The sequence below is a fragment of the Hyla sarda genome, chromosome 1, assembly GCF_029499605.1.
Source record: "Hyla sarda isolate aHylSar1 chromosome 1, aHylSar1.hap1, whole genome shotgun sequence".
NCBI classification, from domain to species: Eukaryota; Metazoa; Chordata; class Amphibia; order Anura; family Hylidae; genus Hyla; species Hyla sarda.
In genome coordinates, this window is record NC_079189.1 from 49958034 (window position 1) to 49985532 (window position 27499).

Sequence of the window (27499 nt, forward strand, 5' to 3'; positions counted from 1 at the left end):
GCCTGGAGCAGGCATCAGCATGAGTTTACAAGAGGGCTTCACAACCCCTAACATTATGTTAATGTTGAAATCTGTATAGAAGATTTATGTTAGCTAGTGCTAACATCAAAAAATGTTAGGCACAGGCCCAGCAGCATCACTAAACCATATAGTTGCTGAAACACACAGCCTGGAGCAGGCAGCAGGATGCGTACATTAGAGGGCTTCACAACCCCTAACATTAAATGATCAATGTTGAAATCTCGATTGAGCATGTATGTTTGCTAGTGCTAACATAAAAAATTTAATATCCAAGACAGTCCCAGCAGCATATTGGCGGAATGAGACAGCCTGGAGGTGGGGAAAGCATAAGGAGCCCATATAGTGTCTGAATGGTACAGCCTGGAGTTGGCCGAAGCATGAGGAGACCATATAGTGGCTGAATGGCACACCTGGAGGTGGCAGCAGCAGCATCAGGAGTCCTGAAAGTGACCCGGTGGGTAGTAGTGCGGTGGGCGGCAATACCAGTACCCGGTGATGAAGGTGGCTGGAATTTTTTGTAACTGGGGAGCAGTGCCTTAACCCCTTAGGAACTTAGCCCATTTTCACTTTAAGGACTCAGCCCTTTTTTGCAATTCTGACCACTGTCACTATAAGCATTAATAACTCTGAGATGCTTTTACCTTTTATTCTGATTTCGAGATTGTTTTTTCATGACATATTCTACTTTAACATAGTGGTAATTTTTTGTCTATACTTGCATCCTTTCTTGGAGAAAAATCCCCAAATTTCATGAAAATGTTGAAAATTTTCTAACTTTTAAACTCTCTGCTTGTAAGGAAAATGGACATACCAAATAAATTATATATTGATTCACAAATACAATATGTCTACTTCATATTTGCATCATAAAGCTTACATATTTTTACTTTTGGAAGACATAAGAGGGCTTCAAAGTATAGCAGCAATTTTCAAAATTTGCACGAAAATTTCAAAATCAGAGTTTTTCAGGGACCAGTTAAGTTTGAAGTGGATTTGAGGAGCCTTACTGTGAGAAATGCCCCATAAATGACCCTATTATAGAAACTACACCCCTGAAAATATTCAAAACGACATTCAGAAAGTTTGTTAACCCTTTAGGTGTTTCAGAAGAATAGCAGCAAAGTGGAGAAAAATCAAAATCTGCATTTTTTACACTAACATGTTCTTGTAGCCCCATTTTTTCATTTTTAGAAGTGGTACAAGGAGAAAAAGCACCACAAAATGTGTAGTCCAATTTCTCTTGAGTACGGAAATACCTCATATGTTGACATAAAGTGCTCTGCGGGCTCACAACATGGCTCAAGAGGGAAAGAGCAACTGTGGGATTTTTTTAAACCAATTTTGCTGTCATGGTTTTTGGGGGCCATGTTGCATTTAGGAAGCCCCCATGGTGCCAGAACAGCAATATAATCCCCACATGGCATACTATTTTGGAAACTACACCCCTCAAGGAATGTAACAAGGGGTACAGTGAGCCTTAACACCTCACAGGTGTTTGACGACTTTGTGTTGAAGTTGGACATGAAAATGGAAAATTTGATTTTTAACGCTAAAATGATGGTGTTACCCCAAATGTTTCTTTTTCACAAGGGGTAATAAGAGAAAATGGACCCCAAAATTTGAAGCCCAATTTCTCCTGATTAAGAAAACGCCCCATATGTGGACATTAAGTGCTATGCTGGCGCACTACAGGTCTCAGAACAGAAGGAGCGCCACTGGACTTTTGGAGAGATAATTTTGCTGGAATTGAAGTCGGGGGCCATGTGCATTTACAAACCTCCCATGATGCCAGAACAGCAGAAACCCCCCACAGGTGACACAATTTTCGAAACTAGACCCCTCCAGGAACGTAACAAGGGTTACAGTGAGTACTTACACCTCACAGGTTTTTTGTACAGTGGGCTGAAAAAGTGGAAAATTTGATTTTTAACACTAAAATGATGGTGTTAGTGTTAGCTATCCACATGGTGTAATAGCCCAATGGCGCTCCATCTGTTCTGTGTATAGGGTATAGGGGTGTGTGTATATGTATATATATATATATATATATATATATATATATATATATATAGTGTTTTGCCCTTTATTTTGTGTAAGTGTAGTGCAGTGTTTTTAGGGTACATTTCGATAGGCGGGGGATTACAGCGAGTTTCGCACTGGGAGTTTGAGCTGCAGCAGAAAATTTGCTGCATCTCAAACTTGCAGTGAGAAACTCACTGTAAACCCCGCACTTGTGAATGTACCCTGTACATTAACATGGGGGGGGGGGCAAACCTCCAGCTGTAGAAAAACTACAACTCCCAGCATGCCCTTTGGCTGTCCGTGCATGCTGGGACTTGTAACAGCTGGAGGAACACTGGTTGCAAAACAGTTAGGTAACAAACTCTGTTTAGCAACCAGTGTGCCTTCAGCCATTGCAAAAACTACAACTCTCAGCATGCAGTGACAGCTAAAGGGCATGCTGGGACTTGTAGTTATACAACAGCTGGATGCATACTACTGTAACTCCCAGCATGCCCTTTGGCTGTCCGAGCATGCTGGGGTTGTAGTTATGCAACAGTTGAAGGCACACTGGTTGGAAAACACAGAGTTTGTTACCTAACTCAGTGTTTCCCAACCTGTGTTCCTCCAGCTGTTGCAAAACTACAACTCCCAGCATGCATGGTCTGTCAGTGCATGCTGGGAGTTATAGTTTTGCAACAGCTGGAGGCACACTGATTGGGAAATACTGAGTTAGGAAACGGACAATGTTTCCCAACCAGTGTTCCTCCATTTGTTCAAAACTACAGCTCCCAGGACTGCCGACGGGCATGCTGGGAGTTGTAGTTTTGCAACATCTGGAAGAGCACAGTTTGGAGACCACTATACAGTGGTGTCCAAACGGTAGCGCTCCAGATGTTGCAAAACTACAACTCCAAGCATGCTCAGACTGCCCAGGCATGCTGGGAGTTGTAGTTCTGTAACATCTGTCCCTTCAGATGTTACAGAACTACAACTCCCAGCATGCCTGGGCAGTCTGGGCATGCTTGGAGTTGAAGTTTTGCAACATCTGGAGCGCTACCGTTTTGACACCACTGTATAGTGGTCTCCAAACTATGCACTTCCAGATGTTGCAAAACTACAACTCCCAGCATGCTGAGACTGTCTTACCACTGTATAGTGGTTTCCAAACTGTGGCCCTACAGATGTTGCAAAACTACAACTCCCAGCATGCCCAGACAGCCTTTGGCTGTTTGGGCATGCTGGGAGTTGTAGTTTGGCAACCCCTAGAAGGCAGCAGTAAAGATCACTTTACGGCGATCTTTACTGCTACCTTCACCGACGTCGCCTCCTTACCGCCGCCGCTGATCCCGCCGATGGTCGCCGGTCCCCGTCGCAAGTCCCTCGGGTACTGCCGCCATCTTCTCCCCTGCTCTGCCCGACATCCAGGGGCGGGCAGAGCGGGGATTCCATCTTTAACCCCTATGCCCCCAACTGCCATTGGTCAGTCAGTCCTGATGACCATTGGCAGAAGATGATCCGGGCTGTCTCTGACCGCTCCGATTATCCCTATTTTCTGGGCGAGCGGGTCATCAGAGACCCCATCAGCCTGGAATAGCCGCAAATCGCCGATCTGAATTGCATTGTCTCAGGACCCCCCCAGGATGCCTGCTGAATGATTTCAGCAGGCATCCCGGTCCAGTCTCCGTCCGGTGATCAGCGATCGGGGATGCAGGGCGTATCCATACGCCCTGCATCCCCAAGAGGTTAAATCTGTTTGGCACTATCCATATTTGTGCAGTGTTGGTGTAGCACCATGGTCAATCTACTCTGATGCATCTGGCATTGGTGGTTGGAAATCCTGGCTGGTCCATACCTGATTCATCTTCACAAAGGTCAGTCTCTCTACATTTTTCGTTGACAGACGAGTACTCCTTGAGGTGACTATATCCCTGTCTCCCTAAACACCTGCTCTGATGCCACACTACTGGCCGGGCAGGACAGCTTTTCCAGGGCAAACTCTGCAAGTTGTGGCCACAAATCAAGTTTGGCTGCCCAGAAGTCCAGCGGATCTTCAAGGTGTGTTGGCATGGGCATGTCAAGGTATGCCACCACCTGCTGGTTCAGGTCCCGCTCCAGGTCTACCTGCTGCTGATGAGTTGCTTCACTATGCGGGTGAAGAAAGGTACTCATCAGCGATTGTAGACTCAGTCTGCTGCTGATGGAGCTGGTACTGCTCCTGCCACCTTACCCCTCCCCAGCAGCCATGGCAGTGGAAGGTGAGCGCAGAGGGCCCCCCCCGAGTAAGACCTTCTAGTGGATGGACGATTGCCCGGATAGGCATCAGCCAACTGACTACGTAGGATGTCTCTGTAGTAGGTCAGTTTGTCCTCCCTCTCAGTGGGTGTAAAAAAGGCACCCATTTTGTGCCGGTAGTGGGGGTCCAATAAGGTAGAGAGCCAGAAGTCATCCCGCTGCCGAATGGTGACAATTCGGCTGTCACCACGCAAGCAAGTGAGCATGCATCGTGCCATTTGTGCAAGTGACTCGGAGGGACTCCCTGCCTCCATCTCCACTGCATACTGCCATGGTGTGTCTGGGTCCTCTGTCTCGCCTTCCTAATAACCATCTAGCGCCTCTAGTTCATCATGCTCCTCCTCTTCTGTCAGATGACTATAAACACCGCCCATTTCATCAAACCTAAACTGTGCTCCACTGTGCCCCTCATCCTCCTCCTCCAGTTCAGCTCCCACGGGGATCATGTGGCCTTGAGATGTAGGCGCAACGTCTCCATTGCCCTGACCAGCCATCGTTTCCAACACTTGTATGAAATGAAGCAATGGAATGACGTCATTCATCCCGTAATCCTGATGACTGACTAATAATGTTGCTTCCTCGAAGGGCCTGAGCAAATGGCTGGTGTCACGTATGAGCTGCCACTGGTTCAAATTGAAGTTACACACGAGATTACCCCTATCCGCTTGGAATATCAAGAAATCGGTGATGGCTTTTCTCTGTTCGTACAGTCGGTCCAACATATCGAGGGTGGAATTCCAACATGTGGCAACGTCACAAATCAGACTATGTTGGGGGATACCATTCTGACGCTGCAGCTCAAGGAGGGTGTGCTTTGTGGTGTACGAGTGGCTGAAGTGCATGCAAAGTTTCCTGTCTTGCAAATGGGGGGAACACTTCAGGAACCGTATGACAATCAAATTTAACATGTGTGCCATGCAGGGCACATGGGTCACCCTTCCTTGTGACAGCGTGGCCACAATGTTCTTCCCGTTGTCAGTCACCATGGTTCCCATTTCCAGATTTCGTGGAGTAAGCCATACTCTGATTTCTTTATGAATGACTTTTAGCAGTTCCTCCCCTGTGTGACTCTTTTTGCCAAGGCAAACCATGTGAAGAACAGCCTGACACCGCCGTGCCCTTCACACATGGTATGCTGAAGGGCCACTGAGACTTGTCGGGGCAGTGGAGGCGGACTAACGGGCTGACATCGTGGAGGAGGAAGCGGTGTGACCTGTCCAAGTTGGTGTTGTGGCTGTGCAGGAACCACATTCACCCAGTGAGCCGTAAAGTACATGTATTGTCCCTGACCGTAGATATAGCTCCAGACATCGGCGCTGCCATGCACTTTGGTACACACCGACAGGCTCAAGGACTGGCCCACCTTCTCTTCCACAAAATTGTGCAGGGCTGGTACTGCCTTCTTCGCAAAGAAATGACTGCTTGGTACTCTCCATCTCGGCTCGGCACAAGCCATCAATTCTCTGAAAGGTGCAGAGTCCACCACTTGAAAAGTGAGGGACAGCAGCACCAGCAACTTAGACAGGAGCACATCCAGCTTCTGCGCCGTTGGATGAGTGGGCGCATACTGTTGTCTCTTGGACAAGGCTTCGCGGATGGATTGTTGGCAGAATGGCTGACTAAAAGTGGGAGAAGCAGGAGCATCTGGAGCAACAGAAAGAGGGTATGACACACAGCTCCCTTTAGCTGAGGTGGTAGAGCCTTGGCTGGCTGAAGGAGGAAGCAGCTGGCCACTGGGTGATGCAGCAGGCTGGACCACTACATCAGAGCCACGGTTCTCCCAGGCCGCTTTATGGTGGCGAAGCATGTGTTGACGCAGGGCCGTGGTGCCAACATTGGGACTCTGGCCACGCTTTACCTTCCGCTGACATATCTTGCATGTGGCTACGTGAACCTCCTCCGGATGCTTGATGAAAAACTGCCACACGGCCGAGTAGCTGATTTTCCCACCAACAGTCATACTAATTGACTACTACTGCCGCCGTCTCCAGGAACCCCTGTTCCACTACCTCCCGGAAAGGTAGGCTGCCGCAAATCAGGTGGTACGTTTGGCTCCAGAATTTCCACTTCTGCCACCACGCTAACTTGCTGGCTCAGCTGCTGACTCGCGGGCAACCTGCAACTCTCTTCTCCTGATTATGATGAAGCCCCTTCTGCACCCGGCTCCCAAGTGCGATTGTCTTCATCATTGAGTTGTGTCTGCACGTCACTGATGTTCCCCAACAGTGTCTGCTTCAGGACCCTGAACCCTGGCAACACCACCTCCCATGTCGCTCTCCTCATCACTACTTCCCCGCCTAGCGGAGGAAATGGCGCATATCTCCTCCCCTTCTTGGCTGGGCAGTAGCTGCTGACTGTCCACTATTAGATTGTCCTCAGTGAATAGTGGAGCTGAACCCACAGCATTAGATACTTCTCTAGGAGAGGGAACAGCATAGGACAGAGGCAATGGGAGGACAGGGACTGCTCCCGGGCCATGCCAACTGAGGGTTGTGTCTGAGGAACCCACTGACTGTTGACTGGGGGTGTCAGATGTCACTTGTGATGAAGTGGATGACCGTGTTAACCAATCAACGACAGCAGATGGGTTGCTGGTCAAGACACGACCACTAGCTGATAACGGGAGCCCAGGCCTCTCGCTGCGACTCCTGCTGCCACTCGCCCCTAGTCTACTGCCACCTCTGCCTGAAGTATTTAGGCCTCTGCCACTCCTCTGTGCACGTCCTGGCACTTCTGTGCCTGACATACTTAGTGCGTATATGAGGGTATTACAATACGCTTCACTACTCTTCAAACAGTATTTGTCTAGAAGAGCAGCAGGTGATTACTTTTGCTTAGACTTTCACAGTATCTAGGCCCTTGACAGATTAACAGGTACAAAATAGTACACTACTTAGATGTGCGTATGCGGTATGCACTCATGAGGTCAGAAAAATGTGCTACAATATGCCTAAAAACTCTGTATTTTTATAAAACACCATCCGGTGAGTAAATTTGCTTGGACTTTCACAGTATGTATACTTAGATGTAGGTATGTTGTTTGCACGTATGAGGGCAAAAAACTGCGCTACAGTACACTTGGAAAACATATTTTTGTAAAACACCAGCCGATGATTACTTTTGCTTGGATTTTCACAGTATGTAGGCCCTTGACAGATTAACAGGTACTTAATGGTACACTACTTAGATGTACGTATGTGGTATGCACTGATGAGGGCAGAAAAATGAGCTACAATACGCCAAAAAACTCTGTATTTTTGTAAAACTCCAGCCGGTAAGTACTGTTGCTTGGACTTTCACAATATGTAGGCCCTTGACAGATTAACAGGTACAAAATGGTACACTACTTTGATGTAGGTATGTTGTTTGCACGTATTAGGGCAAAAAACTGCGCTACAGTACACTTGGAAAACATATTTTTGTAAAACACCAGCCGGTGATTACTTTTTCTTGGACTTTCACAGTATGTTGGCCCTTGACAGATTAACAGGTACAAAATGGTACACTACTTTGATGTATGAAGCAAACAATGGTAGACACAGCTCTCCCTCTCGCCCACTCCACGACACGAGACAAGAACCGGACCCTCGATCCAGAGTAACAGCAAAAACAAAAGGCAATGTCCAGCGTGGAAGTCCAACAATTCTCAGCAGTTTATTCAGCAATTAGCCAACATGAAGAACAGGTGACGCATTTCGGCCACAGTGCGCAGCCTTAGTCGTACAAAGAACAGACATAGGTAGATGTTATTTATAGGGGAAGCGGTGGGGTTCTCATCCCGGAATAAACCCAGATGATTAACCCCCTCCCTTCCTACCTAGAAACCAAGATAACAATAAAAACGTAGGAGAACAATGTCCTGGAATGTGAACATGTCATACAAAACAAACATTAAAATCACATATGAAAAGACACTGAATATTTTCTTGTGTTATCTTTATAGCTTGCAATGTCGATTTAGATGTCCATAATGAGTCAGTTTCTTTTATTCCACTTCTTCTCTTGTCTTTCCGATACAGTATGCATGCATATAGGAGAAGACATGGAAAAATGTATTTTTGTATATCAACAGGTCTTCAGAAAGGTCTCCATAGGAAGACTCCAACATCATGAATCATTATGCCCATATCCTCTGTATACAGGAAAGAAAAGAGAACAGGGAAAAAGACAACACAAAGAAATAGATATAATTTATAACATGCATAGACTCTCGAACATGTCAATACATAAATACCACAGTATGAATCTCCACATATTAAAAGGGCAGTACTTGAAATAATGTTTTTTTTTAGAAAAAAATGATTATTCATTAGGTAAATGGACAGCCATTCATGTATATAAGTGACTAAGCTGTTGCTGGTACTCTACTGTATCAGAAAATTACAACTCCACTAGAAGAGTCTCCGCGAGAAAGCAACATATAAATGAAAATAAAAGTACAGATACAACTAGATATATCTGCATACATATATTAGTTATAAAGATGTATGTGTATGTAGAAAAATGTTTAATAATAAATAGATAGTATGGATAATGGGGGAGATTTATCAAAACAAGTGCAGAGGAAGAGTGGTGCAGTTGCCCATAGCAACCAATCAGATTGCTTCTTTCATTTTCCACAGGCCTCTAAAGAGGCCTGTGGAAAATAAAAGATGCAATCTGATTGGTTGCTATGGGCAACTGCACCACTCTTCCTCTGCACAGGTTTTGAGAAATCTCCCCCAATGTGAATAATATCATGATACTAAATCCTCACCACACATAATGGGGGAGATTTATCAAAACCTGTGCAGAGGAAAACTTCCCCCGTTGCCCATAGCAACCAATCAGATCACTTCTTTCATTTTTAACAAGGCCTCTGCAAATGGAAAGCAGCAATCTGGTTGCTATGGGCAACTGGACAAGTTTTCCTCTGCACAGGTTTTGATAAATCCCAATATTCTTAGGTAGCTAACGCAGAGACACTAGTGAATAATAATTTTTTCTAAAAAACATTATTTCAAGTACTGCCCTTTGTGGAGATTCATACTGTGGTATTTATGTATTGACATGTTCGAGAGTCTATGCATGTTATTAATTATATCTATTTCTTTGTGTTGTCTTTTTCCCTGTTCTCTTTTCTTTCCTGTATACAGAGCATATGGGCATAATGATTCATGATGTTGGAGTCTTCCTATGGAGACCTTTCTGGAGATATACAGTAACCCCCCGACCTACGATGGCCCCGACATATGATAAAATCGACATACGATGGCCTCTTAGAGGCCATCGCATGTCAATGTCAGCATCGACATACGATGCTTTTATGTTGGGGCCATCGTATTAACTGCTATCCGACAGCGCAAAATGCTTAAGCTGCTGTCGGATAGCCGTTTAAGCATCCCGGACAGGTTCACTTACCTATTCCCGCTGCTCCGGGTCCACTTCGCGATCCTCCGGTGTCTTGCGCATCTTCTCCAGGGTCCGGGCCTCGCTTTCCGGCGTCGTTATTACGTCACTACGCACGCCGTGCCGGCGCAACAGCGTAATAACGTCACCAGAAAGCGAGGCCCGGACCCTGCAGAAGAAGCCGGAGGATCCCGAAGAAGACACCGGAGCAGCGGGACAGCATCGGGAAACCCTGGGACAGCATCGGGAGCGGTGAGGACGTGGTCCGGAGCAGTGGGGACAGGTGAGTGTAACTTCCTATACTATACATTGCACGGATCCCTCAACATACGATGGATTCGACAAACGATGGGTGGTTAGGAACGTATTACCATTGTATGTTGAGGGACCACTGTACCTGCTGATATACAAAAATAAATGTTTCCATGTCTTCTCCTATATGCATGCATACTGTATCGGAAAGACAAGAGAAGAAGTGGAATAAAAGAAACTGACTCATCTAAATCGACATTGCAAGCTATAAAGACAACACAAGAAAATATTCAGTGTCTTTTCATATGTGATTTTAATGTTTGTTTTGTATGACGTTCACATTGCAGGACATTGTTCTCCTACGTTTTTATTGTTATCTTGGTTTCTAGGTAGGAAGGGAGGGGGTTAATCATCTGGGTTTATTCCGGGATGAGAACCTCACCGCTTCCCCTATAAATAACATCTACCTATGTCTGTTCTTTGTACGACTAAGGCTGCGCACTGTGGCTGAAACGCGTCACCCGTTCTTCATGTTGGCTAATTGCTGAATAAACTGCTGAGAATTACTTGAACTTCCACGCTGGACATTGCCTTTTGTTTTTGCTGCTACTTTGATGTAGGTATGTGGTATGCACATATGAGGGCAGAAAAATGCACTACAGTCCGCTGAAAAACTTTATTTTTGCACAGCAGCAGGACACAACAGTGCAGCACCACAAAAAAAAAAGTGTATTAAAGTGGTATTCCGGGCAAAAACATCCTTATCCCCTATCGAAAGGATAGGGGATAAGATGTCTGATCGCGGGGGGGGGGGGGGGGGGGGGGGGGGGGTCCGCTGCTGGGACCCCCCGCATTCTTCCTGCAGCAGCCCGCATTCTATGCGAAGCTGCGTCTGCAGTTTCAGAAACCGCCAGGCTTCCTAGACAGGGACGTGACGTCACGCTACACCCCCTCCATTCATGTCTATGGGAGTGGGCGTTGCGGCCGTTACGCCCCCTCCCATAGAAATGAATGGAGGGGGCGTGGCGTGACGCCACATCCCCGTCTCGGAAGCCCGGCGGTTTCCAAAACTGCAGACGCAGCTACGCATAGAATGCGGGCTGCTGCAGGGAGATCGCAGAGGGTCCCAGTGGCGGGCCCCCCGCGATCAGACATCTTATTCCCTATCCTTTGAATAGGGGATAAGATGTTTTTGCCCGGAATACCCCTTTAAACCCAAAATTGCACTTTGTCACAGAGTATTAACAATGGTGTGAACTGCTGGTTATTATACTGTCTACAGACTAGTATAAGCAGCAGATGATTTCTTGTGGAAAAAATACACAGAATTGCGCTGAAAAATCATTCCTGCCTCCTGTGATACGGTTCATGAAGTTCAGGCAGCTTGTTGATATGTATGCGGCAACGAAAAGCTATCAGCCCCTCTCTGATAAAATGCTGAATAAAGGGACTGGGAGGTTAATGGCTGGCGTCAAAATCCTTCTCAGTGAGAACAAGCAAAGCACTGCACTGCTCTCTGTCCACAACGCTGATGTGACTAGCAGTTGGCAGTGGAACGCTGCGGTATGATCAATTCAGCGTGTCTGTGTAACACACAGAGACACGCAGCCGTCCTCTCTCTCTGCAGTGTATATGGCATGAAATGAGCAGCCGCAAAATGGCTGACGATTATATAGGGCTGTGACATCACAGGGGTCAATGAATGCTGATAGGCTGCATCCTGCATGTGATTCAGGGTCATCCCGCCTACTTCCCTTCCCGCCTTGCCTTCCTTGCATTCCTGCCTTCCCAGCATCCCCTGCCCCATGTACTGACATGTGGATCCACCATTTTAGGTGTCCCGGAGCCTGGAACGCTATTAAATGGAGTTTAATGAAGCGATTTGAGCGGCGATATTCACATTAGTTGCTAATCGAATAAATCCTGAAATTCCTAACGAATTCGAGTTCCTCTGCTTCGATTTGCTCATCTCTAGTGAGGAGGAAGAAACCTTAAGCCACAAATCAAAATTTGAGAGGTCGCAAAAGGGTTAATTGGCGAATATAAGCCCAATGATAGGTCTAACCTGCCTAATATTACATCATCCCAACTGATTATATATATATATATATATATATATATATATATACACACATATATTGGGGATATCATTGCTGGTAATTTACCACAGCTACCACTAGGGGCAGTTGGGGATATAATTGCCTTTTATACACATTTATATTGCTGTATACCAGTGTTTTCCTAACATGGTGCATTCTACTGTTGCAAAACTACAACTCCCAGCATGCCCGGACAGCCTTAGGCTGTCTGGGCATGCTGGGAGTTGTAGTTTTGCAACAACTGGAGGCATATTGGCTGGGAAACACTGCTGTATACATTAGTTAGCTGTGAGAGCTCCCCCTAGCGGTGACAACAAGCAATGCGTAATTTAGCTCTAGAATTTACACAAAAACCCTGTAGCCGAAGCTCAGGGCACTAAAGGTCCCTTATAAAAGACCACCTACTAAAACTTAGCTTTTAAAGTAATCTATTTTAAAATGGTGAAGTGCAATTTTAAAATAAGCGCTTGTCCTAAATTGCCTTGTGAGTGGCGTGAATTGGCCAAAATCCCATCCACTCCTGACTAATACTCCTAGAGGCACCTGGATCTCACACCTCAGACACACACTGACAGATAGCCACTGAGAAAGTAACAGCTGACCCACACCTCAGACACACACTGACAGATAGCCACTGAGATAGTAACAGCTGACCCACACCTCAGACACACACTGACAGATAGCCACTGAGATAGTAACAGCTGACCCACACCTCAGACACACACTGACAGATAGCCACTGAGATAGTAACAGCTGACCCACACCTCAGACACACAGTGACAGATAGCCACTGAGATAGTAACAGCTGACCCACACCTCAGACACACAGTGACAGATAGCCACTGAGATAGTAACAGCTGACCCACACCTCAGACACACACTGACAGATAGCCACTGAGATAGTAACAGCTGACCCACACCTCAGACACACAGTGACAGATAGCCACTGAGATAGTAACAGCTGTTATAGTGCGGCCTACAGGCTCTTACACTTATCACCTATCACAGTGATATCACAGTAATTAGATGTAAAACAATGGTGCGGCCTACATGCTCTTACACCTTAACAGGGCCGGACTGGGTGTGAAAACCAGCCCTGGAAAAAATTACTTACCAGCCCCATAGTGTTGCGTCGTTATACCAGCATGTCGTCATTTTCTTGTTCATAAAAGGTCAAATATAGTTCCCCCACATTAGGTGCAGTATAGTTCCCCACATTAGGTGCGGTATAGTTCCCCACATTAGATGCGGTACAGTTCCCTCGCATTAGGTGCAGTACAGTTCCCCGCATTAGGTGCAGTATAGTTCCTCACATTAGGTGCGGTATAGTTCCCTCACATTAGGTGCAGTACAGTTCCCCGCATTAGGTGCAGTATAGTTCCTCACATTAGGTGCAGTATAGTTCCCCACATTAGGTGCAGTATAGTTCCCTCACATTAGGTGCAGTACAGTTCCCCGCATTAGGTGCAGTATAGTTCCTCACATTAGGTGCAGTATAGTTCCCCACATTAGGTGCAGTATAGTTCCCCACATTAGGTGCAGTATAGTTCCCCACATTAGGTGCAGTATAGTTCCCCACATTAGGTGCAGTATAGTTCCCCTACATTAGGTGCAGTACAGTTCCCCACATTAGGTGCAGTATAGCTCCCCCACATTAGGTGCAGTATAGTTTCCCCACATTAGGTGCAGTATAGTTCCCAACATTAGGTGCAGTATAGTTTGCCACATTAGGTGCAGTATAGTTCCCCACATTAGGTGCAGTATAGTTCCCCACATTAGGTGCAGTATAGTTCCCCACATTAGGTACAGTATAGTTCCCCCACATTGGCTGCAGTATGCAGTATAGTTCCCCCACATTAGGTACAGTATACAGTAGTCCCCCCACATTAGGTGCAGTATACAGTAGTCCCCCACATTAGGTGCAGTATACAGTAGTCCCCTCACATTAGGTGCAGTATACAGTAGTCCCCCCCACATTAGGTATAGTATACAGTAGTCCCCCACATTAGGTGCAGTATACAGTAGTCCCCCACATTAAGTACAGTATACAGCAGTCCCCCACATTAGGTGCAGTATATAGTAGTCCCCCACATTAGGTGCAGTATACAGTAGTCCCCCACATAAGGTGCAGTATACAGTAGTTCCCCCCCACATTAGGTGCAGTATACAGTAGTTCCCCCACATTAGGTCCAGTATACAGTAGTTCCCCCACGTTAGGTGCAGTATACAGTAGTTCCCCCCACATTAGATGCAGTATACAGTAGTTCCCCCCACATTAGATGCAGTATACAATAGTTCCCCCCCACATTAGGTGCAGTATACAGTAGTTCCCCCACATTAGGTGCAGTATAAAGTAGTTCCCCCACATTAGGTGCAGTATACAGTAGTCCCCCACATTAGGTGCAGTATACAGTAGTCCCCCCACATTAGGTGCAGTATACAGTAGTCCCCCACATTAGGTGCAGTATAGTTCCCCCACATTAGGTGCAGTATACAGTAGTTCCCCCACATTAGGTGCAGTATACAGTAGTTCCCCCACATTAGGTGCAGTATACAGTAGTTGCCCCAAATTAGGTGCAGTATACAGTAGTCCCCCCACATTAGGTGCAGTATACAGTAGTCCCCTACATTAGGTGTAGTATACAGTAGTTCCCCCACATTAGGTGCAGTATACAGTAGTCGCCCACATTAGGTGCAGTATACATACAGTAGTCGCCCACATTAGGTGCAGTATACAGTAGTTGCCCCACATTAGGTGCAGTATACACTAGTCCCCCACATTAGGCGCAGTATACAGTAGTCCCACAGACATACAGCCTTCAGCCATATACAGTGTATGGCTGGAGGCTGTATGCCTGTTTACCGCCCCACTTCAGTATTCCGACCACCGCTCCGGGGTCACGATCTACTGCTATGGCAGTAGATCGTGAACCCGGAGCGGTGGTCGGAATACTGAAGATGACGTGCCGCTGGTCACCATGTGCGCGTGTCCTCCTCTCCTCACCGCTCTGTTACTATGGGCGCACGCAGGGGGCATCAGTGACGTCCCTGCGCTCGCTACGTCCCGGCCGCCCCTGCGTTTTTAAAGTTAACGCGGGGCCGGCGGCAACAAAGAGGTAACCAGGGCATCCTTGTGTCCCAAAAAGATTTTTTGGGACACAGGGATGTCCCTAATGTGACGGGTGCCCTGCGGGCACGGGGCCTGGAGCAGAGCGCCAATGATGATGGACCTGGCGGCCGCTGGAGGGGAAAAGAAATGGCTGCTGCACATCTCAAAGCGGCTCCAGGGCCGGCGGCCCACCAGGAATCTTCCTGGTATCCCTGTAGGCCAGTCCGGTCCTGCACCTTAATGTGGCAAAACCCTTATTTTCCTCCTGAAAACGGTGTGGTGACACTGAAACATGTAGAGGAAGGCAAACTGTTCAGTTTTTATTTGCGCTTTTGTTCCAGTTGTGATTATATAAAAACGACTACCTAGGTGGGAGTACCTGTAGGTCCCACCTGCAATCGCCTTGGGGCGAGGGTGTATGAGCCTGTAGGCTACACCCAGCACATAACAGTGTATTTATAAAACATTCACATTAAGGTGTAAGAGCATGTAGGCCGCACCATTGTTTTACATCTAATTACTGTGATATAACTGTGATAGGTGATTAGTGTAAGAGCCTGTAGGCCGCACTATAACAGCTGTTACTATCTCAGTGGCTATCTGTCAGTGTGTGTCTGAGGTGTGGGTCAGCTGTTACTATCTCAGTGGCTATCTGTCAGTGTGTGTCTGAGGTGAGGGTCAGCTGTTACTATCTCAGTGGCTATCTGTCACTGTGTGTCTGAGGTGTGGGTCAGCTGTTACTATCTCAGTGGCTATCTGTCAGTGTGTGTCTGAGGTGTGGGTCAGCTGTTACTATCTCAGTGGCTATCTGTCAGTGTGTGTCTGAGGTGAGGGTCAGCTGTTACTATCTCAGTGGCTATCTGTCACTGTGTGTCTGAGGTGTGGGTCAGCTGTTACTATCTCAGTGGCTATCTGTCACTGTGTCTGAGGTGTGGGTCAGCTGTTACTATCTCAGTGGCTATCTGTCAGTGTGTGTCTGAGGTGTGGGTCAGCTGTTACTATCTCAGTGGCTATCTGTCAGTGTGTGTCTGAGGTGAGGGTCAGCTGTTACTATCTCAGTGGCTATCTGTCAGTGTGTGTCTGAGGTGTGGGTCAGCTGTTACTATCTCAGTGGCTATCTGTCAGTGTGTGTCTGAGGTGTGGGTCAGCTGTTACTATCTCAGTGGCTATCTGTCAGTGTGTGTCTGAGGTGAGGGTCAGCTGTTACTATCTCAGTGGCTATCTGTCACTGTGTGTCTGAGGTGTGGATCAGCTGTTACTATCTCAGTGGCTATCTGTCAGTGTGTGTCTGAGGTGTGGGTCAGCTGTTACTATCTCAGTGGCTATCTGTCAGTGTGTGTCTGAGGTGAGGGTCAGCTGTTACTATCTCAGTGGCTATCTGTCACTGTGTGTCTGAGGTGTGGGTCAGCTGTTACTATCTCAGTGGCTATCTGTCACTGTGTCTGAGGTGTGGGTCAGCTGTTACTATCTCAGTGGCTATCTGTCAGTGTGTGTCTGAGGTGTGGGTCAGCTGTTACTATCTCAGTGGCTATCTGTCAGTGTGTGTCTGAGGTGAGGGTCAGCTGTTACTATCTCAGTGGCTATCTGTCAGTGTGTGTCTGAGGTGTGGGTCAGCTGTTACTATCTCAGTGGCTATCTGTCAGTGTGTGTCTGAGGTGTGGGTCAGCTGTTACTATCTCAGTGGCTATCTGTCAGTGTGTGTCTGAGGTGAGGGTCAGCTGTTACTATCTCAGTGGCTATCTGTCAGTGTGTGTCTGAGGTGTGGGTCAGCTGTTACTTTCTCAGTGGCTATCTGTCAGTGTGTGTCTGAGGTGTGGGTCAGCTGTTACTATCTCAGTGGCTATCTGTCAGTGTGTGTCTGAGGTGTGGGTCAGCTGTTACTATCTCAGTGGCTATCTGTCAGTGTGTGTCTGAGGTGAGGGTCAGCTGTTACTATCTCAGTGGCTATCTGTCAGTGTGTGTCTGAGGTGTGGGTCAGCTGTTACTATCTCAGTGGCTATCTGTCAGTGTGTGTCTGAGGTGTGGGTCAGCTGTTACTATCTCAGTGGCTATCTGTCAGTGTGTGTCTGAGGTGTGGGTCAGCTGTTACTATCTCAGTGGCTATCTGTCAGTGTGTGTCTGAGGTGTGGGTCAGCTGTTACTATCTCAGTGGCTATCTGTCACTGTGTGTCTGAGGTGTGGGTCAGCTGTTACTATCTCAGTGGCTATCTGTCAGTGTGTGTCTGAGGTGTGGGTCAGCTGTTACTATCTCAGTGGCTATCTGTCAGTGTGTGTCTGAGGTGTGGGTCAGCTGTTACTATCTCAGTGGCTATCTGTCAGTGTGTGTCTGAGGTGTGAGATCCAGGTGCCTCTAGGAGTATTAGTCAGGAGTGGATGGGATTTTGGCCAATTCACGCCACTCACAAGGCAATTTGGGACAAGCGCTTATTTTAAAATTGCACTTCACCATTTTAAAATAGATTACATTAAAAGCTACGTTTTAGTAGGTGGTCTTTTATAAGGGACCTTTAGTGCCCTGAGCTTCGGTTACAGGGTTTTTGTGTAAATTCTATTTTGTGGTCCCAGACTGACCTGGGTATAATTTTTGTGATTTAGTTTAGCTCTCATCTGCATTAAACCACCTTTTTTTGTGCTAATTTGCATAATCCCGCCCTCTTAGCAAAAGGCGAATTAAAAGCAGGTGTTGCTCATTGCAACCAATTAGAACGCAGTTTCAATTTTCCGCAGGCGGGTTAGAAAATGAAAGCAATATCCGGATTGGTTGCTCGGTTTCTCTTCTTCCCGACAATGACACAATAGTAAACACAAGCCCCGGATGCTGCAACCCACGTGCTCCAGTCACCGAGACCGATGGGCGGAGCTTCCACCGGAGGCCACGCCCCCTGACCTTCTTTTCATTAATCGTTTCTAGCAAGTCCCGCCTCTGCATGGCTAGGAACCAATCACGTTATGGGTTATGTCACCTGGCAGCGCGTCGCTATTGGTTAGTTTTTCTGTCACTTTGTTGGCTGCGGCGCTCACCATTGGCTGTGAGAGGTGAAGCGGGTTAGGCTGCGGCCGGAGCTGTCAGTGATGGTTCTTCCCGGTGCAGGCGGCTGGTGATGGCGGTTGTTGAGCGGCGGTTGGTGACAGAGCGGCGGAGCGTGCAGTCCGATAAGTGAGCGCCGCTGCCCGGGGCTGTGGTGACCTGTACGAGCCGTCCGCGGCCTTGTTTGCGCTGCTGAGGGAATATGGCCACCATGGAGAAGCTGATGAGAGCCTTCGAGTCCCTAAAGTCCTTCCAGCAGCAGGGACCGGCGGTAGTGGAGGAGCCGGTACATAAGGCGTGAGTACCCGACAATGTCACCAGAGAATCCCCATGTGGTGTATGGGACTTTATTCTTCTCTTCATAGAAGTCAATGGAAATCACAGTCACACCGGTGGTGTCCTCCCCAATGGAGGCTGAGGGGCAGCCTGGACACTGCGGAAGTCTGTGGGGAACATTTCATGGTGACTGTATATGGTGACTGTATATGGTGACTGTATATGGTGACTGTATATGGTGACTGTATATGGTGACTGTATATGGTGACTGTATATGGTGACTGGACCAGGAGGTGACGGTATATGGTGACTGGACCGGGAGCTGACGGTATATGGTGACTGGACCGGGAGGTGACGGTATATGGTGACTGGACCAGGAGGTGACGGTATATGGTGACTGTATATGGTGACGGTATATGGTGACTGGACCAGGAGGTGACGGTATATGGTGACCGGACCGGGAGGTGACGGTATATGGTGACCGGACCGGGAGGTGACGGTATATGGTGACCGGACCGGGAGGTGACGGTATATGGTGACCGGACCGGGAGGTGACGGTATATGGTGACCGGACCGGGAGGTGACGGTATATGGTGACCGGACCGGGAGGTGACGGTATATGGTGACCGGACCGGGAGGTGACGGTATGTGGTGACCGGACCGGGAGGTGACGGTATATGGTATATGGTGACCGGACCGGGAGGTGACGGTATATGGTGACCGGACCGGGAGGTGACGGTATATGGTGACCGGACCGGGAGGTGACGGTATATGGTGACCGGACCGGGAGGTGACGGTATATGGTGACCGGACCGGGAGGTGACGGTATATGGTGACCGGACCGGGAGGTGACGGTATGTGGTGACCGGACCGGGAGGTGACGGTATATGGTATATGGTGACCGGACCGGGAGGTGACGGTATATGGTGACTGGACCGGGAGGTGACGGTATATGGTGACCGGACCAGGAGGTGACGGTATATGGTGACCAGACCAGGAGGTGACGGTATATGGTGACGGTATATGGTGACGGTATATGGTGACGGTATATGGTGACGGTATATGGTGACGGTATATGGTGACGGAATATGGTGACGGTATATGGTGACGGTATATGGTGACGGTATATGGTGACGGTATATGGTGACGGTATATGGTGACGGTATATGGTGACGGTATATGGTGACGGTATATGGTGACGGTATATGGTGACTGGACCGGGAGGTGACGGTATATGGTGACTGGACCGGGAGGTGACGGTATATGGTGACTGGACCGGGAGGTGACGGTATATGGTGACTGGACCGGGAGGTGACGGTATATGGTGACTGGACCGGGAGGTGACGGTATATGGTGACTGGACCGGGAGGTGACGGTATATGGTGACTGGACCGGGAGGTGACGGTATATGGTGACTGGACCGGGAGGTGACTGGTATATGGTGACTGGACCGGGAGGTGACGGTATATGGTGACTGGACCGGGAGGTGACGGTATGTGGTGACTGGACCAAGAGGTGACGGTATGTGGTGACTGGACCAAGAGGTGACGGTATATGGTGACTGGACCGGGAGGTGACGGTATATGGTGACTGGACCGGGAAGTGACGGTATATGGTGGCTGGACCGGGAGGTGACGGTATATGGTGACTGGTCCGGGAGGTGACGGTATATGGTGACTGGTCCGGGAGGTGACGGTATATGGTGACTGGACCGGGAGGTGACGGTATATGTTGACTGACAGCTGAGTACATTCTTACTGCCGAGGTGATGTTAATATACTGCAGAGGTGACTACGAGGTGATGTTAATATACTGCAGAGGTGACTATATATGATTACTGGGCACGTGCCGGTGTATCCTGACTGGACTAGCAACTGAGGAGGTGATGGTACAAGCAGACTGGGAGACCATTGTGGACGTGACCATATGACCATACTACCTACCTGGAGGCCTGTACCGTCACATCCTGACAGGGGGCCTTACTGCAGATGTGACGGTTCAGCAGCCTGGCTGTGCAGGTGACTGGACCAGAAGGTGATTGTATATGGTGACTAGAGGCTACACTACAGAGGTGACATTACAGGCTGACTGGAGGCCTGACTGCGGAGGTGATGGTACCACCTGACCGGAGGCCTTACTGTGGATGTGACCATACATCCTGACTGGGCGCCCGACTGTGGAGGTAACGGTACATCCCAACTGCAGAGGTGACTGTGCATCCCGACAAGAGGCCTGACTGCAGAGGTTAGAACTCGTTCACATCTATACCGCAGCAGTACTCCACAAGACACGTTTATTCAGTACCTAAATATATACTGTTGTATACCCATAGACTTCATTATGTAAACGTTTTGTCCCCTGTACATTTGCGTTCTATTGTTTTGTGGAATAGAAAAGTTCTGCATGCACTGCTTTTCTGTACCACATTAAAATCATATGCTGTTGTGTAGATTTCTTTCCCCATAGAAGTCTAGTAGTGATACATTTTTTTGCTTGTTCTAAAGTTTTTACATAGTTTCACATTATCATAAAGTATCCGTTTAAATCGTATGAAAACCTATACCTCAAAAACTTAGACAACATTGAGCTAAATTGGTTTTGTTTTGGTAAATCCTCAAATAAATGTGTGTGAAATAGATGTAAAGCCTACCCTAACCATATATGCTGACTGGGCACTTGACTATGGCGGTGATAGTTACATAGATTGTAATGTTGAAAAAAGACAAGAGTGATGGTACTTGGCTGCGGAGGTGACAGTGATGGTAACTTCAGACTGGGCCACTGGATATTTGGGCTCCTGACTAGTGTGTTAAGACCTCTGCTAGCGTGGATACTTCTGCTTCATGGAGCATGCTTTAAAGGAGTACTCCACTGCTCAGCATTTGGAACAAACTGTTCCAAACGCTGGAGCTGGCATCGGGAGCTTGTGACATCATAGCCCCACCCCCTCAATGCAAGTCTATGGGAGGGGGCGTGACAGCCGCCACGCCCCCTCCCATAGACTTGCATTGAGGGGGCGGGGCGGGGCTATGACATCACGAGCTCCCGTCTCCAGCTTTCGGAACAGTTTGTTCCAAATGCTGAGCAGCGGAGTACCCTTTTAGGCTTTGAATATTACAGAAAATTACGAATAAAATAGAAGAGAGAATGAATCTAATCGTGAGTGTCTCAATATGTTGTTACAATGAACTGAAGGCAAAAATAGAAATAGTCACCTATTCGCACCTGGGTTGGTGTATTGTGTTATGTAGTGAGGGCTCATTAACTCACTGGACATCCAAGTACAAAATAAAGTCAACGCCACACAACTTTTCTCAATTTTTCTTTGTTGCTTTTAGTAGAAATTTCTTGCATAAATACACAGTTACAACAAAATGCAAAGAAATCGGATAAATCACCCAGGTGCACCTGTTGCGGACACGCTAGATATTGATACTAAGACGTTTTTGGAGGCCACACCTCCTTTCCCAAGTACTTGAGAAAGGAGGTGTGGCCTCCGAAACGTCATAGTATCGACGCAAGCTCCACTCTAATTCCTTTCGTGAGAGGACGGTCGCTCAGCTGAAGGTAGCCCCAACATGGGCTGAAAAGAGTCGAGAGTGTCTAGCGTGTCCGCAACAGGTGCACCTGGGTGATTTATTCGATTTCTTTGCATTTTGTTGGAACTGTGTATTTATGCAAGAAATTTCTACTAAAAGCAACAAAGAAAAATTTTAAAAAGTTGTGTGGCGTTGAATTTATTTTGTACAATGAACTGTAGCCCAAGTATTTTTATTTAACCCCTGGATATTTAGGTGACCAGTATATTCTGACTGGGTGTCTTACTGTGGGAGCCATGGTACATCCTGACTACAGAGGTAACGCTATATCCTGATGGGGCGCCTGACTGTGGGGGTGATTGTACATCCCAACTACGGAGGTATTGCTATATCCTGATGGGGCACCTGACTGTGGGGGTGATTGTACATCCTGACTACAGAGGTAACGCTATATCCTGATGGGGCGCCTGACTGTGGGGGTGATTGTACATCCTGACTATGGAGGTAACGCTATATCCTGATGGGGCGCCTGACTGTGGGGGTGATTGTACATCCTGACTATGGAGGTAACGCTATATCCTGATGGGGCGTCTGACTGTGGGGGTGATTGTACATCCTGACTACGGAGGTAACGCTATATCCTGATGGGGCGCCTGACTGTGGGGGTGATTGTACATCCTGACTACGGAGGTAACGCTATATCCTGATGGGGCGCCTGAATGTGGGGGTGATTGTACATCCCAACTACGGAGGTAACGCTATATCCTGATGGGGCGCCTGACTGTGGGGGTGATTGTACATCCTGACTACGGAGGTAACGCTATATCCTGATGGGGCGCCTGACTGTGGGGGTGATTGTACATCCTGACTACGGAGGTAACGCTATATCCTGATGGGGCGCCTGAATGTGGGGGTGATTGTACATCCTGACTACGGAGGTAACGCTATATCCTGATGGGGCGCCTGAATGTGGGGGTGATTGTACATCCTGACTACGGAGGTAACGCTATATCCTGATGGGGCGCCTGACTGTGGGGGTGATTGTACATCCTAACTACGGAGGTAACGCTATATCCTGATGGGGCGTCTGACTGTGGGGGGGGGGATTGTACATCCTGACTGGACTCCTAAACGCAATGCAGGGATAACTGTATAATGTGGGAAAATGTCATCTATCTACACCGGCCTCCTCATATGGTGACTGCATATCCTTCCCTCCTGCATATCCGTCAGTCTCTGCTCTGGTGGGTCCGCTCCCCCCTTCTTCCCCTTCACTGGCAGGTAGTTACAACGGATGCCAGCCTGTCGGACTGGGGCGGCGTGTTCAGGGATTGGAAGGTTCAGGGACTCTGTTCTCCCCGAGAGACTCTTCTTCCGATAAACATATTGGAATTACGGGCGATTCTAATTTGTCTTATTCATTGGGAGTCCCGGCTTCAGTCCCGTCCTGTCCGCGCCCAGTCGGACAACGCCACGTCCGTGGTGTACATAAATCGTCAAGGCTGCTCTCGCAGCTCGGCAGCCTTGGCCGAGGTGACCATGATTCTCATCTGGGCGGAAAGCAAGTCCCGGGACCCCAGGCTCTGCCGTGGGCACCCTAGTGATTCCTTGGGCGGGGTTTGCCCTACCCTATCTGTTTCCTCCCCTTCCGCTCCTTCCCGGGGTTCTGAGAGAGCTCAAAACAGAGGGCATCCCCGCCATTCTGGTAGCTCCAGGTTGGCCCGAGGGACGTGGTATGCCGACGTAGTCAGGCTCCTGGATGACGCTCCACTGCGCCTTCCGCTCCGTCCGGACCTGCTCTCTCAGGGTCCTCTTGGCCACCCCAAATTTCAGTCGCTGCATTTGACGGCGTGGCGGTTGAGACCACGGTTTTGAAGGCCCGCAGGTTCTCTTCCAAAGTCATTCAAACCATGCTCAGGGCTCGTAAGCCCTCCTCCGCAAGAAATTACCACCGTACTTGGCGTTGGTGTGAAGCTCAGGATTTATCACCTGTAACCTTCTCGGTTCCCCGTGTTCTCTCCTTTTTGCAGTCGGTTTGGAACTGGGGTTGTCCCTCAGTTCCCTTAAAGGTCAGGTTTCGGCCCTTGCTATTCTTTTCCAGCGGCCCCTGGCTTCTATTCTCATGTCCGGGCCTTCCTTCAAGGAGTGGCGTATGCTGTTCCTCCTTATTGGTCACCTTCTCCCCCTTGGGACTTGAGTCTGTTTCTGAGTGCCCTCCAGGGCGAACCCTTTGAGCCCCTTAGAGAGGTGTCTCTTCGCCTCCTTTCTTGGAAAGGGGCGTTTCTTGTTGCTATCACCTCCATCCGGAGGGTGTCTGAATTGGCAGCTCTCTCCTGCCTCTTCTCCGTTTCTGGTGATCCACCAGGACAAGGTTGTTTTCCGGCCAGATCCTTCCTTTTTGCCTAAGGTGATTTTGGCCTTTCATCTCAATGAGGACATTGTCCTCCCGTCCTTTTTGTCCTGCTCCTTCTCATGCTAAGGAGCGCTTACTACACAAGCTGGATGTAGTTCGGGCTGTTCGGTCTTATCTCTCCATCACTTCTTTGTTTCGTCAGTGTGATTCCTTTTTCGTCCTTACGGGAGGTCATCGCAATTGACAACCTGCTTCCAAGGCCACCATTTTGGAAGCCTATCGCTGTAAAGGGAAGATTCCTCCCTTCAGGGTTGTGGCTCATTTTACCCGTTCTGTTGGGGCATCCTGGGCTCTCCAGAATAGAGCCTCGGCCTCGCAGATTTGCAAGGCGGCTACCTGGTCGTCTTTGCATACTTTCTCGAGGTTTTACCGAGTTCATAATTTCGCATCGGCTGATGCTAGACCGGGCTGTAAAGTGTTGCAGGCGGCAGTGGAACGGCTGTCTTCCTGACTGCTTATCTGCCCACCCAAGGGACGGCTTTGGTACGTCCCACGTTCTGTGTCCCCCAATGGAGCCGATAGAGAAAAGGTGATTTTTTTTTTTTATACTTACCGTAAAATCTTTCTCGAAGGATCCATTGGGGGACACAGCTCCTGCCCTTTTTTGAGTTTTCCTTTTGGTTCTCTGTCCGAGGGTGTGTTCAGTTATGTTTTTTCTCTTCTGGTTCTCGGACAGTTTGGGTTTTCTTTGACCTGTTGGTCCTCTCCTATTGCTCTGGAACTTAAACTGATTAGCTCAGGGCCTGAAGGCGGGTATATCTTGCTGGGAGGAGCCGACTTTTTTTATTACCATAGTGTCACACCTCCTAGAGACAGCAGCATACACCCAAGGTCTGTGTCCCCCAATGGATCCTTCGAGAAAGTGATTTTACGGTAAGTGTTAAAAAATCTCCTTTTTTCTTAAATTTTGTCGCACAATGATTTCTTCTTTTTTTTGGTTCACTGTAGATTTTTGGGTAAAAAGACTGATGTCATTACAAAGTAGAATTGGTGGTGCCAAAAATAAACCAAAATTTAAAGGGCTATAATTTTCAAAAAGTAAGGAGGAAAAAACTAAAGTGGAAAAACGCTCAGTCTTTAAGGGGTTAAGGGTTAATTAATGAAATTTTATGGTTGGCATTTACTGAGGCATTACTTATCTTGTTAAACACTTCATCCCACTCTTCCCTGCTTATAGGGCCAATTTTCTGTGACAATTTGTTTTTACTTAAAGGGGTACTCCACTGGAAAACATTTTTTCTTAAATCAACTGGTGCCAGAAAGTTAAACAGATTTGTAAATTACTTCTATTAAAAAATCTTAATCCTTCCAGTAGTTATCAGCTGCCGTATGATCCACAGGAAGTTGTTTTCTTTTTGAATTTCCTTTGTCTGACCACAGTGCTCTCTGCTGACACCTCTGTCCATTTTAGGAACTGTCCAGAGTAGGAGCAAATCCCCATAGAAAACCCTCTCCTGCTCTGAACAGTTCCTAAATGGACAGAGGTGTCAGCAGAGAGCACTGTGGTCAGGCAGAAAGGAGACTCGAAAAGAAAAGAACTTCCTGTGGATCATAACAGCAGCTGATAAATAATGGAAGGATTAAGATTTTTTAATAGAAGTAATTTACAAATCTGTTTAACTTTCTGGTTCCAGTTGATTTATAAAAAAAAAAAAAATGTTTTCCAGTGGAGTACCCCTTTAACGGGCTTTCCTTTTATAATTTGAGGCCTTCATTAACCCTTTATATATTCTTTTTAACCCTTTCTGTACCCAATTTACATATTCCGTTAATTTATATATCTCCGGTAAAGTCCCATTTTTCCATAAGTGTATACTCTAAACTTCCCTTAAAGGGCTACATCAGTGGAAAACATTTTATTTTTATATCAACTGGTACCAGAAAGTTAAACAGATTTATAAATGACTTCAATTAAAAAATCTTTACCCTTCCAGTACTTATTAGCAGCTGTATGCTACAGAGGAAATTCTGTTCTTTTTTAATTTCTTTTTTGTCTTGTCCACACTGCTGTATCAGGAACTGTCCAGAGCAGGAGAAAATCCCCCATTGCAAACCTATGCTGCTCTGGACAGTTCCTGACACGGACAGAGGTGTCAGCAGAGAGCACTGTGGACAAGGATTAAGATTTTTTTAATAGAAGTAATTTACAAATCTGTTTAACTTTCTGGCATCAGTTGATTTAAAAAACAAAACAAAAAAAAAGTTTTCCACCGGAGTACCCCGTTTTATAATTACCTGTTCCCGGGGCCCGCGCTACTTCTGGCTCCTGCGGCGTCCTGCATTACACTGTGCAATGATGAGTGACGTCCTCAACGCGACGTCACCGTCAGTGCGCACAGTGACAACTCAGGAGGACGGAGCTGGAGCCAGAAGTAGCGCGGACCCCGGGAACAGGTAATTATAAAACCGGGGATGGGGGTGGCAATGGAGCAGCGGCGGTGGTTAGACTAAGGACCGGCATGGGGAGAGAAGCGGGTGACAGTGGTCTCTGGGCAGAGGATAGGCAGGGGGGGGGGGGGGGGGGCAGCGGCGGTGTTAGGACGCAGGAGGACACCAAGACAGGCAGGGGGAGAGAAGCGGGTGGCGGCGGCGGTCTCCGGCACCGCAAAAGCTGCTGCAGTTCATTGATCCAAAGTGCCCGCTTTAAATCAATGATCTGCAGTGACCTCGCCGGGGGAGAGGGGGGGGGGGTGGTGGTTGGGGAGAAATAGCAGATAGCTTATACCAGAATATCGCTATAAATTATCGGCCTTAACCTCCACAGATTATCGGCATCGGCCCTAAAAAATCTATCGGTCAATCCTCTCGGCTCATTAAATTCCCTCTGTAATCCTTTAAAAAAAATTCTCTTATCCATATAGGCGCAGCTCTGATAACATATAGCGACATTGGGAATATTATAATTTTTGTCAATGACACTCTTTCCGCCATATTAATGGGAAGCTTTTTTTTTTTTTTATTGTTACATATTCCCTTGTCATGTAAGTCGGCGAGGTGAACGGTTGCTTTGATACTGCAGTAAATCTCTAGCGATGTCTGTGTGACAGCTGGGGTAGTAAATATCCAGTGTGCATCTGT

General features: G+C 47.7%; 1 protein-coding gene across 2 annotated transcripts in view; it reads left to right on the top strand.

Moving 5' to 3' along the window:
- The first annotated feature begins 18085 nt into the window (after window positions 1-18085).
- Window positions 18086-27499, top strand: part of HTT (huntingtin) — a 270836-nt gene continuing 261422 nt past the window's right edge. For both annotated transcript variants that reach the window (XM_056555022.1, XM_056555023.1), the window contains exon 1: window positions 18086-18490. In XM_056555022.1, the coding sequence (XP_056410997.1) occupies window positions 18396-18490 (95 nt within the window). In that variant the 5' untranslated portion in view covers window positions 18086-18395. The remainder of the gene's footprint in view (window positions 18491-27499) is intronic.